At 38.7% G+C, this 19,249-nt stretch overlaps 1 protein-coding gene across 1 annotated transcript in view; it reads left to right on the top strand.

Annotated features, from left to right (window-relative positions):
- ENTHD1 (ENTH domain containing 1) overlaps nt 1-19,249 on the top strand; it is a 98,081-nt gene that overhangs the window by 53,994 nt on the left and 24,838 nt on the right. The window contains exon 4 of the mRNA XM_060023966.1: nt 2,715-2,838. Coding sequence (XP_059879949.1) covers nt 2,715-2,838 — 124 coding nt within the window. The remainder of the gene's footprint in view (nt 1-2,714; nt 2,839-19,249) is intronic.

Raw genomic sequence — 19,249 nt, 5'->3', positions numbered from 1 at the left:
ATACCTGGAGTATATAAAGAAGTCTCAAGACCCAACAGTTAAAAAACAAACAATCCAATTAGAAAATGGGCAAATGATATAAACAGTCATTTCAGCAAATACAGGTAACAGATAAACAGATGGAAAGATCAACGTCATTAGCCTTTAGGAATATATAATTTTGAAATATGAAATATCAAAATAGCTAAAATAAAAAACAGTGACAACACCAAATGCTGGTGATCATGCAGAGATACTGGATCACTCATGTATCACTGGTGGGAAGGTAAAATTGTACAGCTACTCTGGAAAACAGTTTGACAGTTTCTTATAAAACTAAGTATGTAGCTACCATAAGACCCAGCATTTTCACTGTTAGGCATTTATCTCAGAGATATGAAAACTTACTTTCATACACTGTACACTGTGTTCACAGCAGCTTTATTATAGCACAATTCTGGAAACAATCTAGATGGCCTATAACAGGTTAAACCAACTGTGATACATCTATACCATGGACACTACTTGACAGTAAAAAGGAACAAGTTACTGATACATGCAACAACTTGGGTGAATCTCCGGGAATTATGCCAGGTGAAAAAAGCCAATCCCGAAAGGTTACATCCTGTATGATTCCATTTATGTAACATTCTTCAAATGTCGAAATTACAGAAATGAAGAATAAATTAGTAGTTGTGGGGAGCAGAGCATGGTAATAAAAAGGCATCAGGAAGGAGCCTTATGGTGATAGAAATGTTCTGTATTTCGATCATATCAATGTCAATATCCTAGATATGATATTGTACTATAATTTTGCAAGATGTTGCCTTTAAGGGAAACTGGATAAAGGATACACAAGATCTCTCTGTATTATTTCTTACAACTGGATATGAATCTACAATGACTTCAGAATAAAAGCTGAATTACGAAAAGTGGCAAATCACTTGGAAAGTGGTTTGACAGTTTCTAATGAAGTTAAAAATAAACCTATCCTATGACCTAGTCATCCTACTCCTGTGTAAATATCCAGGATTAATGAGTGCATTTGGCCCCAAAAAGATTTGTGCAAGAATATTCATAGTAGCTTTATTCATAATAGCTGAAATATGGAAACACCCCAAATGTCCATATGCAGGAGAATGGATAAACAAATTGAGATATTTTCATGCAATGGAATACTTCTTACAGAAAAACAAACAAGCTACCGATACACACAAAATATGGATGAATCTCACAAATATTATGTTAAGCAGTGGGAATCAGATACAAAAGAATATATAGGGTATGATGACATTTATATGAAGTTCAAGAACAGGCAAACTTATTGATGGTGATAGAAGGTAGAATACCGTTTACTGGTGGCGGGGATATGGTATCAACTGGAAAGTAGCTTGATGGAACTTTCTGGAGTCAAGGAAATGTGGTTATGTAAATATACACATAATGCTAAAAGTTACTGAGCTTTACACTTAAGGTTTTGCATTTACTATATGCTAATTATACCTCAATAAAGTACGGCAAAAAGAATTATCCCCCATTCATGGGGGAAGAAAGACAGGTCAACCCATTCATGGGGGAAGAAAGACAGGTCAACCAGTCCCACTGTGTAGACTTTGTTTGGATCCGTTTCCAGACTAGCTGTAGAAAAACCTGTTTATGATACTTAGGTTAAATTGAAAATCTGAACAGTTTATAATTGATGACATTAAGGAATTATTGTAAAGTTTACAGGTGTAAAATAATTATTATTGTTAAAGAGTTCTTATCGTTTAGAGATACATGTTGAAATAAGTGATATATCTAAGATTTGCTTCAAAATAAAACACATGAGTGGTAAATAAAACAAGACTGGCTGTGAGTTGATTGTTGTTTAACCTACATGATTGGATTATTGTCTACTTTTTACTCCGTGATAAAAAGTTTAAAATTTTAAATATGGATAAAAGATACACACAGGTAGCTTTGTTATTACCAATAAAACAGAATAATTGGCCCCTGAGATAGTACGTTATAAGGATGCTCAAGGAGTGGTAGGGAAAGTTAATGCCCCAAACAAAATCATTGCTTGTCTGTACCAGGTGTCTTTAGCAAGGAGTGAGAATCTTTTTTTATACTTGGAAGGTATAGTTTTTTATTATTTATTTATTTATTTCAATTGAAGTATAGTTGATTTACAATATTATGTTAATTTCAGGTGTTCAGCATAGTGGTTCAGTATTTTTACAGATACACTCCATTAAAAGTTATTACAAGATAATGACTATAATTCCCTGTCCTATACAGTATATCCTTGTTGTTTATCTATTTTATACATGGTAGTTTGTATCTCTTAATCCCATACCCCTAATTTGCCCCTCCCCCTTGCCTCTCCCCTTTGGTAACCACTAGTTTGTTTTCTGTATATATGTCTGTTTCTGTTTTGAATATATGTTCATTTGCATTATTTTTTAGATTCCATATATAAGTGATTTCACTAAGCATAATATTCTCTAGGTCCATCCATGTTGCTGCAAAGGGAGTGGGGATTCTTAAGGGCAGAATACCACCCAACACTAAGTGGACACCCACGTGTGGATAACTTACGTGCAAGTTCTTTCAGTCAAAATGTATTTACGACGATGTTAGCACATAGAGGCACATTGTATCTCTATAAATTGTCCATTCGTTTTAGCATATTGAAGCAGTGGGGTTAATTATTTTTCTACTTTCATGTGTGTTCTCTTGTTTTCCATAAGGACCTGATGTTATTTTATGAGGATGATCCAAAGCCAGTTTTGCCGACAATTCCTACTTCCATTATCTCGTCAACTACATGGTTGTCAGAAGGGCAAACAGATGTCTGTAACCTCTGGGATGCAGGTAAATTAGGTAAAGAATAAAATTTTTACTCAGAAACATGAATAAGAAACACTGGACAGGAATTGTTTTTCATCAGATTTTATTTTGTTAAATATAGCAACAGTGGCTTTAATTTAACTTTGGTCATGAGGGACCGGGTTAGCATGGATAAATTCAACCCACACAGGATCAAGATCCTGTAACCTTATTTTACCATTTGTTTCAATGTTTTTTTCTCTTTCATTGTTTTATTTCAAAAATTATTAACTACAAGGCTTAAATCTTTTATAAATTTTTTTAAAGCAGAAACTTTCATTTTAGTTCCTTCTCTTGTTTGTATTAATCTTCTCTTTGATGAAGAGTTTAAATTATGATATTTTTCAGAAGCAAGCATTAGATGAAAATATGAAAAAGCATGATGCATGGTATACCACAAATTGGTTAATCATCTCTTGAGTAATTAACATTAGAGAATGGCACAGTACAAAATTATCCAAAACTGGCCTCCAATAAATTACGGTATCAAATTCCAACTGGGCTCTACTGCTGCTCAAGGTCTGATTGATCCACTGTTGAGCCACTCCATCCCATCTATCCTCCATGAACTCTCAGTTTTCAATACATTCTTCCTCTTGATTTTCTCAGAAAACAGGATGAAAGATCTGCCAGGATGAGAACAAAACGTTCTCAGTAGCTTTTATTCCCTTGTATATCTTTGCTTTTATATCCATCCAGGCATCCTTTTCCTTTTCACAGAGTTGGCTCCTTACGTTCTGAGTTACATCTTCTCCCTCATCTTTGGACCATGCACCTCAATTTTCCCCTTATATAGCACCCTGATATCCAAAATATTAAAACTGAAGTTTATTAGTATAGGTTTATATTACAAGTTCATATGTATATAGGTCACGTATATGTATATAGTTCATGGCTTTCTTATAAAGCCAGTTGTGAGAATGATGAGGATATTTTAATAGACCCCAAAACAAGAAATTGTGGGTTATGGTGATATCTGTAGTACAAGGTTGGCATTATTCACATGAATAATTGGTTATAAGTGGTTACAATACACTGATCCAGATCCAGAAGTTTGAAAGAAGAACAGTAAGGAAAATGTTTTTGTATTTTAATATCTCCTAACATTTCCACCCCCTAATATTTTTGAATAGACTTTATTTTTTAGAGCAGTTTTAGGTTCACAGCAAAATTGAAGGAAAGTACCAAGATTTCCCCATATAACCCTTGTCCCCAAACGAGCACAGCTTCCCCACTATCAGCATCCCGCACCAGAGTGGTACGTTGCTGCAATCAGTGAACCTACTTTAACACTTTTTTTAATCACCCAAAGACCATACTTTTCATTTTGGTTCATTCTCAGTGGAGTACATTTTATGGGTTTTGACAAATGTATAAGACATGTATCTACCATTATAGTATTGTACAGAGTATTTCTTTGCTCTAAAAATCCTCTGTGTTCTGCCTATTCATTCCTCCCTCCCCTCTAACCCCTGGAAACCACTGATATTTTAACTGTCTTCATAGTTTTGCCTTTTCCAGAAAGTCATATAGTTAGAATCATGCAGTATGTAACCTTTTCAGATTGGCTTCTTTCACTTAGTAATGTGCATTTAAGGTACCTCCTTGTCTTTTCATGGCTTAATAACTCGTTTCTTTTTAGTGCTGAATAAGATATACTAGAGTATTTATCTGTTTACCTACTGAAGAACATCTTGGTTGTGTCCAAGTTTTGGCAATTATAAATAAAGCTGCCGTACATATCCTTGTGCAGGTTTTTGTGTTACATGTTTCTCTCTGCCAGCATTTTAATACAAGTGAATTTGAGTATAAATGAGCATCAGAGGCAACCCTTAAGAGGAAGAAGGTCACAAAACATGTCACTTGAGGGATGATTCCACCATTTTACTTGTTTAGGACTCATCTTAATTGGAGGAGGTTTTCCTACTTTTGAGTCTTTCTTTTTTCCAGTCTTTCCTTCACACTGATCTCAGAGATATCTTGCAAATGTAGATCTTAGCATTTCATTTTCCAGCTTAAAAACTTTCAACAATTCTCCACTGCCCATAAGTCTGTTTTTTTATACTGTCATGTAAGACTTTTCATAGTCTGGTCCCAGCCCACCTTTTTTGGCCTCATCACCCAATACTGCCAGTATTCACAATACTTTATGACATTCTATTACTTTCTCTTTAGAATGTCTTTGTTCCAGTTACTTCAGCTGTGTAACACATTGCTCTAAAACTTTTATGGCACAAAATAACCATTTATTCCGCTCATGGATTCTCTGGGTCAAGAATTAGGACAGGGCACAGTGAGGGTGACTTGTCTCTGTTCTGTGACATTATGTCTGGGCTTCAGCCCGAGAACACAAATGCTGGGGACAGGAATCATCTGAAGCCTCATTCACTTACCTGTCTGGTAGTTGATGCTTTGCTGTGTCAGCTGGGGCCCTCACTTTCTCTCCACATGCACCTCTTTATGTAAATCTCTCCACGTGGGTTAGTTTGGGCTTCCTCATAGCATGGTGGCTGGGTTCCAAGGTTGAACATCCTGTGAAAGAAAGGACCAGGCAGGAGCTGAGTAATCTCAAAGTCATGCTGTGAACTTCCTCCCCATTCAGTTTATCAAGGCAATAGAAAAGACTTGCCAAAGTTCAAAGGGAGGGTACGTAGATGCCTACCCCTCCATGGACAACTGTCAATGGCATATTGAAAGAAAAGCATATGGGATGGGATGTGTATTAGCACGGTCATCTTTGGAATATACAGTCTGCCACAGTTCTCCATCAAATAATGTTTAACAAAATCCTATTCAAACAGCAAGGCCCAGCTTCTTTCTCAAGATTATTTTGGCTATTCAACATCTTTTGTGTCTTCAAACAAATTTTAAAATATTTTGTTCTAGTTCTGTGAAAAATGCCATCAGTAATTTGATAGGGATTGCATTGAATCTGTAGATTGCCTTGGCTAGTATGGTCATTTTAACAATATTGACTCTTCCAATCCAAGAACACAGTATATCTTTCCATTTGTGTCATCTTCAGTTTCTTTCATCAGTGTCTTACAGTTTTTGGAGTACAGGTGTTTTGCCTCCTTAAGTAGGTTTATTCCTAGGTATTTTATTCTTTTTGATGCAATAGTAAATGGAATTGTTTCCTTAATTTCTCTTTCTGATATTTCAGAAAGTGTATAGTTAGTATATATTATTAGTGTATAGAAATGCAACAGATCTCTGTACGTTAATTTTGTATCCAGCAACTTTACTGAATTCAGTGATGAGCTCTAGTAATTTTCTGGTAGCAGAAGTTCTCAGTTTTAATGAGGTAGAATTTTAGTCTTTATAGTTTGTACTTTTTTGTATCTTGTGATTTTTAAAAATTCTTTCTTATCTCAAGATCATAAGATATTTATATGTAGGCTAAAATTTTCATAGTTTTGCTTTCCACAACTCAACGCAGCTGGAGTTGGGTTTTGTGTATGATTGAAGCAAGAGTTCATTTTTACTTCTAGATGGATAACCAGCTGTCCCAGCATCATTTATTGCAAAGTCTGCCCTTTCCCCTGATGAACTGAAATATACCATCTATAGCCTAAAGCAAGTTTACACATATGCATGGATTTGCTTCTGGGCCCTCTATTCTGTTCCATAAGTTATTTGGTTATTCCTGCACCAACAGATAGTTTTAATTACTCTACCTTTATAATAATTCTTGATGACTTTTCACTTATTAGTGTTTTGTCTTTTTTCGACCCTTTGCTTTCCCACAAAAAACTTGTCAAGTTCCTCGAAAAAAACCTGTTAGTTTTTATTGGCACTACCAATCTTTAAATCAATTTGGAGAAGTGACCTCTTTACGATATCAAATTATTCTGTTTATTTAAGTCTTCTTCAATGTATTATATTTTATAGTTTTTTTTCCCATACAACTCTTATATAGCTTTTGTTAAATTTAGTCCTCGGTACTTTATATATTTTTTGTTGCTACTGTAAAATATATAATTTTATAAACTGTATTTTCTAGCAGTTTGTTGATTGTGAAAATGAGTGGAACTAATTTTTGTATATTGATTTTATAACCAGTAACCTTGCTTAACTAACTCTTATCAATTTTCCTAATTTATTTGTAGATTTGTCTAGATTTCTTATGTTGAAAATCATATCATCTGTGAATGATGGCAGATTTGTTTCACATTTGTAAACCATACTTTGTATTTTATTTTCTTACCTTGCCATGCTAGGCAGAACCACTCAGGCAGTGCTGAACAGAAAGTGTGATTGTGGCCTTCCTAGATTTGGTCTGAATCTTAAAGAGAATGATTTCAGCATTTGCCATTAAGACGGGTTTACTGTATGTTTTTTGCAGATCTCAATTTATAATTTGTTAACGGTTTTATCATGAATACATCAATATGTTGAATTTTATCCACTTTTAATATCTATATTGATGGTTATAGGTTTTTCTCCTTTAAGCTGTTAATTTTGTAAGTTAGTTGATTTCCAAATATTAAAACAACCTTGAATTTCTGGAATAAACTCAATTTGGTGATGATATATTATCTTTTATATATATTGCTGGGTTTGATTTGCTAATGTTATATTTAGGAGTTTTGCATCTGTATCTACGAGTGAAATTAACCAGGACTGTCTTTTCTCATATTTTCTTTGTTATGTTTTGATACTGAGATGTTGCCAGACTCATAAAAAGATTTGGAAGGTGTTTGCTCTTTTTTTATACTCTGGAATAGTTTGTGTAGGGTTGTTTGTGAGATGATGTGAAAGTAGATAAGGTATTCTGTATGTTCACTAATGGTGCTGGCAGAAGGGCTGCAGGCAGGGAAGACAAATCTGCACCCGGAATATGTGTGTCTCCTTATGAAGACAAAGGACTACTCCCTTTATAATGGAGGAGTCCAATATAATCAACCTGACACCAGGTAATTAATTTGCTGTTTTCCCTGGGAAAGGGTGCCATGCTAGGGATGTAGCATTAACCTCTACTCTTAGCAGGTTGGGCATTTCAGAAGTTGTGGCAGCCCCTGCATAGTCTCCACCCCTGCCACACTGCAAAAGCCCATTGTATAACCACTAGAGTGACTAAGGAAAGAGGATGGTTGACATCCATTAAACAGAGCATCTTGCCCATCTGATTTTTGAGAACCTCTTCTGCAGTGAAATGTCTTCTGGCAACCATTTATATGGGACATGAGCATCTTCACACAGTGTGCACATACATCCTGAAGGTTCATCCACATATTTCTTTGTCACCAGTGTTCCAATCTTATTCTTTCCAAGTCCCTGATAGCACCCATCAGCCGTGGATTGCATCTTGCCTTCCATGTGCAGTGTGCGTCTGTTTGCAATTCTGTCTACTAGGAAGATCTTCCTACTGTCTCTTAGGGCACTTCTGAGTGAGGCTCTGATTTAGCAGTTAACCACTTCTGGCTAGTGCCAGCATTCCTTGCAGATATACCTGTAAACCAGTCCTATACTTTTCTCTCTTAACTGGCAGTTCTCCATGGAGCTATAGGTGTAAGTTGAAGGGGAAGCAGTAAAAGAATGGGAGCAGGTTCCATGGAGTCTGAGACATCTGCTTGAATAGTTTACATGGGCCTTCTGGCTTGGTCTGGTCTCATCTATTCCGTTTGATTTTACAATAGAATGATGCTGTGTGTTCTGTGGACCAGATAACACCCATTACATGATGGGCACATAGTCATTTGGTGTTCTGTGGTGTAGGCAAAAGAAGATATGGCTTTACTCCAAAGCCCTAGAGGTCAGCTTTGTGATTTTCCTGTTGGGGCTCATGAGAGACTCTGCTTCACATCTTTCTCTGCCTTGGGCACTAGCACTGCTTCTAGGTTATAAGGTCCACCTGGCAGGGCAGCTTATACAGTGGCCTGGGCCTGTTGCAGAACCTTTTCTTGCTTTGATCTCCACTAAAAAATGGCAGGAAATGGTCAGAGCATCACACCCAAATGTGGCATACGTTGCCTCCAAAATTCCAAGACACCCATGTTACTGTGTTTTTTTTTCTTTGTGTTGGACAGTTCGAGGGGCAGCAGCTTGTCTCTCACTTCCAGGGGCGTATCCTGACACACTCCAGACCATTGAATACTCTGAAAACTCCACAGATGTGGCAGCCCTAGAACTTTCCTAGGGTTTCTCTCCCACCTTCTGCATGCATGTAGCACCAAGAGGGTTTGTTACTTCCTGCTTAATAAGTCCAGTTAGCATTGTGTCATCAATGCAATGGACCAGTGTGATGTTCTATGGGATATCAAGAAAATCCAGGTCTGTCTGGTCTCTGTTAAAAGACACTGTGAGGCAAGACAGTAAAGGTTTACTGTGTCCCTGCCACACGAAGCCTGATTCTAATTATCTTTATTAATAGAGATTTTTAAAGGAACATATCTAGACCAATAACTGGACATTAGATGCCAGGGGCTGTGTTGATTTGCTCTAGTAAAGATACCACAGCTGGAATTGCAGCTGTTACTGGCTGATCACCACCTGATTATATTTGCAATAATCTTTGGTCATTCTCCACAAACCATCTGGCTCTTCAGAAAAACAAGAATCACCACCCCTACAACTTTCAAGTCTTTGATGGTAGCGCTAATGTCTGCAGTTTCCCCCAAAATATTTTTTGGAGTGAGGAGGTGTAATTAATTCTAGGGGTTTCTATCTAGTCCTTCTAAACGTAATAGCCTGAACTCCATGGGTTGTGGAACTAATGGGATTCTGCCAGTTACTAAGTGTATCTATTCCCATTATACATTCTGAGACCATGGAAATAACTAGAGGTAGGTCTGTGGTTTTACTGGACCCATTGTGACTTGGAGCCTAGGCAGAGACTTCATGTGCCACCGGATTTCCATAAATCCCCACTTAGTAGAGGATAACGGCATTGTTGGATCTCCAGAGATTAGTGTCAGTTAAGAGCCAGTATCGAACAAGACCAGAAAATTCTGTGTATTTCCCTTTCCAAGGACAGTCATTGTTGTAAATGGCTTCAGGTCCTCTAGGGAAGGCTTAGGGGAAGATTTACCATATATACCTGTGGTGGGCATTTCAGGATTCTTTCTCAAAGGGATCTGACCTTCCCCTCAATCAGGAGGTTCTGGCTCTGTGAACTGGCTTCAGTTTAGGAATTGAGTAAGAGGCCGTGACTCCTCCCATGATGACACTAATTAGGTTTTCCACCTATATATATCAAGCAACACTTAGTAGGCTGCCCACCTATTTTGTATCCATCTTGTGATTCGTTAACCATTACTATACATCCCTGAAAGTAAAAAACATCAAACAAACAAAAAACTGATGTCATTGCATCCCTGTGTCTACTATGGTTGTCGTGCCTAGCTTGTCTCTACGAGTTAAGCGGTAGCATCTGGCTATTACCACTCCAGGACGCCATTATTCCCACTGACATCAGAGAACCCAGTCCCACTGCATCATCCCTATGGTCATCTCTAGCCCACAGATGACAAGCACTACAGGCTCTTCAATAATGCTTGTGCCCCATCACAATACATTTTTTAGCACGTTGGTGAAGAGCGTATATTCCAAGGCAATTAGAAGGTATCTGAGCATGCTGTACATAATAATAGGATCGTTCCAATGGTCCCATCTCCTGGAGCCTTTAAACTTCCTTTTACAGCATGCCAAGGAAGTGCCTTTTTTCTGAAGGCCACTTCTGAGTCCCACACACATGGTGTTCTCTCTCTCACTCTCTGGCTCTCACTGTCACTCTTTTCAGGTCCTGCTGAAATGTTACAGCCTAGGGAGGCTTTCCTGAACACAGTGTTACAAATTGGCCCTTCATCACTTGCACTGGCGCCCCCTCTCTCTCTTCCCTGCTTTATTTTCCCTGTAACACTTATCATCTGATGTGCTATATTACTTATGTGTCTATTTGATTTAGTAAGAGGATTGTTTGATCCAGGGGTTCTGCAGACCACCCACAGGTACCATAGTGACTCTGCCACTACCTTAGCTCTGACTTCGAGCTCTGCTCTTTGCCACTTCTAGGTGTGTATGATGCTGTTCAAGCAGGTGCTCATGAGTTGGGTGCATTACATTAAGGGCTTCCATTTTGAGGGCAGTTGCTATATGCTTTCTCATTTCCCTGAAAGTATCTTTCTATCAGTCATCAGAGCATTGCAAAGCATGTTTTTAATTAGAGAACTGACTACAGAAATTTGAGAGGTTATCAACATAGTAACTGTGTATTATATGGTTGGTGAAGAAATCCAATTAAAATCTTTTCTTAAATTTAATTGTTCCCACTTTTTTACTTCAAAAATATGGAAAACATGATTTGTGTGTGAAAAACAGACATAAATGAAACTATTAAATGGGTTTTTCTTGAAATAAATAGGGCAAAGCCACAATCATTTGCAGAAGTCAGTTAAATAATTAAAAGACTAGAAGGATGGTAACTACATTTAAAGATGCCACCTTTTATTTGCCATGCAGTAGCCAACTTTTTTCATCATTTTGATGATTAAAAGAGACACTGACTTTTGAATTATTTATGCATTTTAGGTCAAGAAGCCATCCCACCTAAATCTTTTTCTATGTTACTAATGAGTGTGTATTATAAAAAATATGGTATAACCCTTAGACATTTCAAATTAGGAGAATCAAGCTCAATGTAAACTAAGGTGACAAGTTCTTCATCAAATGACTGTGACATCTCAGGTGTATAAGTCCCAATTTGACTTTATTTGAGTGAAACAAATGGCTATATATCTATTTCCAAGAGTGAGCAAATTATGCATCCTACAGCTATTTACTGAATACCTACTATGTGCCAGGCGCTGTGCTAACTGCTGGATATCCAGTGATGACAAGATCCCTGCCTTTATGTAGGATGGGGTAAGAGGAAGCTGGGCAGGTTTAAAGAACTGAAATAAATTTAGGAGGGCCTTAGGATTAAGTGGATGATAGGAGAGGTGCCAGATGAAACCAGAGAGGTAAGCAGAGTCTTATCAATAAAGGTGACCATATAATTTTTTTGTCCAAACCAGGATACTTTTGAGAGTGAAAGGAGGCACAACTAATAATTATGCCAGAATAATAGATGTAAATCCAGAGCTTCCTGGGCAAGGTGGTCTTGCTATGGTCTGAATGTTTGTGTCCATCCCCAGTCATATGTTGAAAACCTAATGTCCAAGTTGATGGTATTAGGAGTGTTAACCTAAAGCAGTAAAACAGCCGGTTATTTTATTGGCAAAGCAAGTTAGTCAAGAAAGCAAAGAATTGCAATTTGGACATGCAACATGCAATTTGGACATGCAACATGCAATTTGGACAAGCCATATGCAAGTCTAGTAAAACAAAGCAGAGGAAACTCTTTTATAGAGGGGAAGGGGAAGTTGGGAGGGACTGTTACAAACAAAAAGTGCATTGGAGGAAACTGGAAGTTCAAAGTGTAGTGGCTTTTCATTGGCTGAGTTGTGACAGTCTCTCACTGGCTGAGCTGCTGCCAGGCAAGGAGAAATTCTTTCTTCCTCCTGCTGACTCTAGTAAAGTGGTGTCACTTCCTGTGGAAGATTCAAGGTACGTTTCTTCCTGTTGGGATCTGTGTTGATGTTGAGTGGTATGTGCCTGAGGGCTCTTCCTTCTGGTCTCCCGACTTTATTTTAGTCCTTTCCTCTAAAACGACTTTGGCCTTTGGGAGGTAATTATGTCACGAGGATGGAGGTGAATGGAATTGTTGATCTTATACAATACAAAAGACCTCACAGAGCTCCCCAGCCCCTTCCACCGGCTGAGTACACAGTGAGAAGTCAGCAGCCTGTTACCAGGAAGAGCACCTTCACCAGAACCCGACTATGCTGGCACCTTGATCTCAGACTTCAGCCTCCAGAACTGTGAGAAAGAAATTGCTGTTGTTCATAATCTCCCCAGTCTGTGGTACTTTGTTACAGCAGCCCTAACAGACTAAGACCGGCATGTGTGCCCGGTCTCCTTATAAGCCATGCTGAGGAGTTTCAGTTGTGTCTGGAGAACGATGGGGAGCCTTTGAAGTGTTTTAAGCAAGGACATGATATAACCAGATCCTTGCTTTAGGAAGACGACTGCGGATGCGGTGTAAAGAAAGGATTGGAGGAGGGCAAGTTAGGAAGAGCAGTCAGGGGTCAGAACAGAACTAGAGACTAAGAACATTTCTAAAATGCAACTCTGATGTGGTCAGAGTGCTGAGGAGCTCCCCTTAGGATGAAGTCTAACGCCTTAGCCTGGCGGATAAGCTCCTTCTGGCATTGGCCTCTGCTCTCCTCTCCAGTCTACCTTTCACCTCCTTCCTCCTCCATCACACGCAGTGGTCTAGCTGTGGATGCTGAACCACTTGCCGTAAAGGCTGTGTTCTCTCACACTTTGCATATGCTCATTCCTCTGTTCTCCATTCCTATTCATATGAATCCTTGGGGTTCAGCTAAGATGTGGCTTCTCCCAGGAAGCCTTTTCTGACGTGCTGGAGGCAGGGTTATTGCTCCTCATCTGGGATCTCATGGCACTCTGCGTGTGCTCCAGATCCGCGCTGATTCTGCTGTATTGTCACTACCCATTATTTCCTCTGTCATCAAACCAACTAGACTATGATTTTTTTTTTTTGAGAGAAGGTCTGTGTCTTGTGTGCTCTGCCTCTGATCCAGTGCTTAGTCCATAGTAAGTGCTCCACTAAATAATTGTTGGCTAAAAAAGTATCATTTGAAATGCCCCTAAATTGAGTATCGTCATCCTCTTGCTCTTTCTGTATTTTTTGCATATGCTTTTAAAAGTGTCTTCAGAGAAGATTCATCACAGTTTTTTTTTTAACATCTTTATTGGAGTATAATTGCTTTACAATAGTGTGTTAGTTTATGCTTTATAACAAAGTGAATCAGCTATACATATACATGTATCCCCATAGCTCCTCCCTCTTGCGTCTCCCTCCCACCCTCCCTACCCCACCCCTCTAGGTGGTCACAAAGCACCGAGCTGATCTCCCTGCATCACAGTTTTTTAAAAGAAGAGCAGCATAACGTGTGTGCTCCAAGTTCACCAGTGAGGTTCGCTACCAGCAGTTACCTTCTGAAAATTTGTGGGATTTCCCTCATCCCTCATTGACACTTGATAGTTATATTAGCTTTAAAAAAAAGTCTATTTAAAAGGAGGAAACACATACAATTTAAAATAATGTTCATGGATTTAGAGAGGGAATGCATGTGGGCATTGGTGTTGGTCCAGATATTATTTATGTAGCTTTTCCTTTCATATCATTTCAAATCTGGTCTGAAAGCAGGATCTGTCTGTGGTGTGGCAGGAACCCAGAGACACAGCATGGACGATCCTCCCCCACGCCCCCCCCCCCCACGCCCCCGTCCCCCCCACCCCCGTTTCCTAGATGTTGTTACTCAAGTTAGTGAGTTTTAGAGGGAGGAGGGTCTGGAGGGCAGAGAGAGTGCCGAGGGGCTATCTTAGCGGTGAAGAAAGACAAGGGGCTGTCAGAGAGATGGAAGAGCCCTCAAAGGCAGAGGTGGCATCTTAACTCGTGCTTGAGTCGCCGGCATATTTTCAAGCCATGACGTCAAGTGTGCCAAAAGGAGTAGCTGTATTTTTTTTTTTTTTGTAATTCAAGATCATCTTAAATTTCCCGATGGCAGAGCATATAACCTCTCACGCAGTGGGAGATTCTGAGTGGCTGACTCAGATGCCCTCTTCCCAGACCCCCTACTTGCATTTCTGTTCTTCTGCTTCCATCCTCTTCTGCTGGTGTGAGGTGAAGATGGGTGGGCATTCCAAAATGTTGCTTACTTTTCCAGGCTCCACCTGGGAAACAAACAGAAATCCTCTTCACCCTCAGAGTGAAAGCAGCATGAGGGAAAGAATTTTTCTCTGTTTTGTTCATTGCTGAATGCTCAGTTCCAAAAAGAGCTAGCTAATGGTAGGTGCTTGTTGGATAGATGGATGACTGGCCCTTCCTTGGTTTCCCCAACTCCCAAGACGGCCCTGGACAGGCTCAGGATGCAAGAGCTCCCTCTCCAGTACCTAAGTCTTGCTTCCTCTGTTTATCTCCCCTCTCAGAAGATCTTTAGTCTCAGGTAGATGCTTGGGAGGAGGGGGGAAAACAAGCTAAACCAATATTCTCCCCAGATTCCCTCTGTTACAAGTTAATCTGGCTTTTGTTTGTTTTCAACTCAAGTCTTTCATCTCCAGACCCACCATGAAACTTCCTGCTGGGCAATGGCAGCTTCATATTTAGGTGACTGTGCTTGGGGAAGGGGCCTTGGGGATTCAGTATGTGTGGGACTTGTGGGGAGGAAGACTATGTCTGTTAGCACTTCACTCATCATCCTTTCACCCTTGTAACCCCAGTTTCTAGCACAATGCCCAGCACATAGTAGGCTCTCAATTAATCTTTATTGACTTCAATAATGGATGAGTCAGAATTGGTAAGATATTGAAGAGAAAAGAGCAGAAGCTTGGGGATGTGCTCAGGGTAAATGTGGAATGAAATAGATATAGAGGGAGGAATACTCAGTATTGTTGATTCTTTATTGAAACAGAATTCTATTCAATAGAGCCACATATTTTGTTAATTTTGATACTAATAAGGAGTGTTGCTGTTATTTTTATTGTTTGTAATGGTATGTGCTCTCTAGAGTTCAGCCCTCAGGATCTCCTGACGGTTGGTTGTCAGCATGAGGAAAAGGATGGAAACAAAGATGATTACTAGTTTTCTGCCTTTGGGAAGTGAATATGTGATGGTGCCATTTACTGAGAAGGGCAGGACAGGAGAGAACAGGTTTGAGGATATATTAAGAGTTACATTTTGGATATGTTACACTTGAGGTGCCTATGAGACATACATTGAAAGTTCTGTATTTGTTCTGGAAATATTGAATATCAGGACACTAAAATAACTGAATTCGAACTTAGACGATTGTTTTTCCTGTTTCTTTAATCAGTCTCTCTTTCCTTGAGACACCTAATTAAAGATTCTAACTGCTTTCTGGATGGTGGTTATGTCTGCTGTGCATTTCAGAGATCTGAGAATTTTATTACTATTTCAAAAAAGCACAACAAACCTTGAATGTAAGTCATCGTCAGACACGCCTGATCCCTTAATAAAACTCAGAGAGAAATCTGGTAGTTAATCTTTTTGCCATTCTTGTTGATCACAGTCCAGCGTGTCTAACATGTTCAAGCTGCAGTTTTGTTTCCCTGAAGTTAGCAGTTTTAACAAAATGGAAATAGTGGTGCTTGATTTTCCCTCTTCATGTTACTACCTTCTGTAAACAGGGTATATGGGCACTTTAGAGGACTGGATGAGGTAGATAGTGAATGACCTCGTGTGTAATATGATAGCACTATTGTACTGCGAAGGCATTCTGTAAGTGCCTTAGAGTTCTGTAGCAGGTGTTTCTTTTGGACCAGCATGCAGTGTGGCCTTGAGACAAGATAAGCAAAGGGCTACAGCAGTTACAAATCTTGATAGCTGAGTTGTGGCTCATGCCAAGGTCAAATGTTTTGAATAAATATGGATTTAAAAAGGTGTTTTGCTTCCTGGAGGTATTTGACTCAATTAATTTAGAAAAGAAAAACCCAGAAAGGAGCACTTAATACTTTGATACTAATAGTTACCAATCCTTTGCTACCCATAAACTTGGGAAAAGATTGATTATTCAGAAATATTCAATCACTAAATTGCGTCAGTTCTATGATAATCTTAGGGAAACTTGGGAGAAGATTGATTATTCAGAAATATTCAATCACTAAATTGTGACAGTTCTATGATGATCATATCTTAACTGTTATCTCTGCCCCTACTGTGTGGGCTCTTGTCATCTGTTACCTGCACTGTTAGAACACCTTTGTCAGTGATCTCTTTGCCTAAATCTCACTCCTGTCTATCTTCCACATAGTCTCCACAGCCATCTGTATAGCACACAAATCCTCAAAACAGCCTTTAATGGCTTTTCATTATCTACAGGGTAAAAACTGTACTCCTGACTTACTTCATTTTCAGCAATGTGGTGGACTAGACACTCTGAAGGTCCTCTTGCAACAAACAAACAAACAAAACCTCTAGATTCTGGAATAAAAGATACTTTTTAATGCACTGTTGGGTTCATGGGAGCTAAAGGAAATCTCTAAGGGCAAAACAGAACAAAAATGCAAAAACCAAATGAACCCGAGAACTGAAACCTGATTAGAGTGGGGAGCTGAGAGTTTAAAGGAATCAAAGACAGTTTTCCCTGAAGGCAAATGCTGATATCAGCATCCACAATCAGAAAACTAAGGCTTGAATGAGTCTGTGGCAAGGGAGGGAGTGGAGCGGAACCTCAGACTTCTGCATTAGCTCGGGGGCTAAAGTGCTTGAGGTCTGTTGTCCCGGCTCCCGACAAAAACGCAGATCCTTTCTGGAGGAAAGCAGGCCCAGTTTAGACCCCACTCTTACAGATTAACCTTGGCCAAACACGATGTCATCATCAGTGACCACCAGAACACAAGGAATAAGCCTGCATGACTGAGAGTCAACAAAGTCGCGAACAGCAGATTTAGCTTCCAAGGATTTCAGACATGAGCTGAGTATGAAATGTTTAAGAAAAAAAAAATGAAATCAGTAACGGACAGATGACTAGACAGATTTGGGAAATAACCAAATAAAACTTGCAGAAAGGAAAAATAAAATTATTTCCGAGTAAAAACCCAGTGGATGTGGATGGATTAAACAATAGATCAGATAAAACTGACATGAGAATTACTGAATTGGAGTGTGTATTAGAAGATATTCCCTAGAATGCAGCAAGGAGGCAAAGAAGATGGAAAATATTAAAGAAAACTTAAGACACAAATGATAAATGAAATTTAATATAGCCAATTACAGTCCCAGAGGGAGAGAAGATATATGTAGAAAGAGAGACAAAGTTTGATAAGATATGGGAGATAATTTTTCCAGAACTGATGAAAGACATGAATCCAAAGATACAGGAAGCATAATATATACCAAATAGGGTAAATAATTTAAAAAAATTTTCAAACTCTCATATCATAGTGAACCTGTGGAACACCAAAGAAAGAAAGAAAGACAAATTATTTATGAAACAATACCAAAGCAGACTTTTCAACAGCAACATTAGAAGCCAGAAGACAGGGAATAATACTGTCTCTATTCTCTGAGAAAATATCTGTCAACGTAAAGTGTGTAATCATTTAAGAACAAGAGTGAAATAAATTCCTTTTCAAAAAAAAAAAAAAAGACACTTCAAATAAACAAAAACTGAGTTTACCACCACAGACCCTCAGTAGAGGAACTTATAAACATATATTTCAGGAAGAAGGAAATGATTCCAAAAGGAAAGTCTGAAGTTTAAGAAGGAATGGTGAGCAAAGACATTGGTAAACATATAGGTCAATCTAAACAAATACCGTTTTTAAAAAATAATTATAACATTTAATTTGTGGTGTTAGAAGAAGAACCGAAATGCTAGCTGTAACAACAGCACATAACTGAGGAGAGGGGCAAGTTAGAGTTACAGGGTTCTAAAATCTCTGAATAATGATTCAGAAGGTGGGTTAATATTAACTTTGGACTCTGCCAGACTACGTATGTGTATTCGAATGTTAAAATGGACTCTTTCTGACTCTCTTTTTCCTTAGGAGCTAATAATAAAATAGATATCATATACCAAATCCATATGTGGAAGTATTTATTTATTTATTTATTTATTTAATTTCTTTTTGGCTGCATTGGGTCTTCGTTGCTGTGCGTGGGCCTTCTCTAGTTGCAGCGAGTGGGGGCTACTTTTCATTGCAGTGCACGGGCTTCTCATTGCAGTGGCTTCTCTTGTTGCGGAGCATGGGCTCTAGGCACACGGGCTTCAGTAGTTGTGGCACATGGACTCAGTAGTTGTGGTTTACGGGCTCTAGAGAGCAGGCTCAGTAGCTGTGGCACAGGGGCTTAGTTGCTCTGCGGCATGTGGAATCTTCCTGGACTCATATATATATATATATATATATATATATATATATATATATATATATATATGCAGAGAGCTATAAGAACAAGGACCATCCCCCTTTGCTGGGGGGAGAGAAAAGGTACCTGTCATCAGGTATTCAGTAAGGTGTTTTCCAAAAGGACATAGATTATATAATACTTGAAGTTTTAATAGGTCAGGGTTTTGTGTATGCTTATTTTGAGTAATGGAGCACTCATGCTTCATGAGAAATAGCACTTCACTTGAATTCACAATTTAAATGATATTTAAAGGTTCGTTGCGGTATTGCAGACTTAAACATGATTTATACTCAGTACTGAGGTAAAAAAGTTTATTATTGGTCTGTACATCTAATGGGGAAAATGTTTGAGAACTGTAGTTCCTCACCTCATTGTCATCTTTCCACGGCACACCAGGTCTCT

This window comes from Delphinus delphis, chromosome 11, assembly GCF_949987515.2.
Source record: "Delphinus delphis chromosome 11, mDelDel1.2, whole genome shotgun sequence".
Classification (NCBI taxonomy): domain Eukaryota; kingdom Metazoa; phylum Chordata; class Mammalia; order Artiodactyla; family Delphinidae; genus Delphinus; species Delphinus delphis.
The sequence above is the reverse complement of the archived record's forward strand: the minus strand, read 5'-3'. Positions and strand labels throughout refer to the sequence as shown.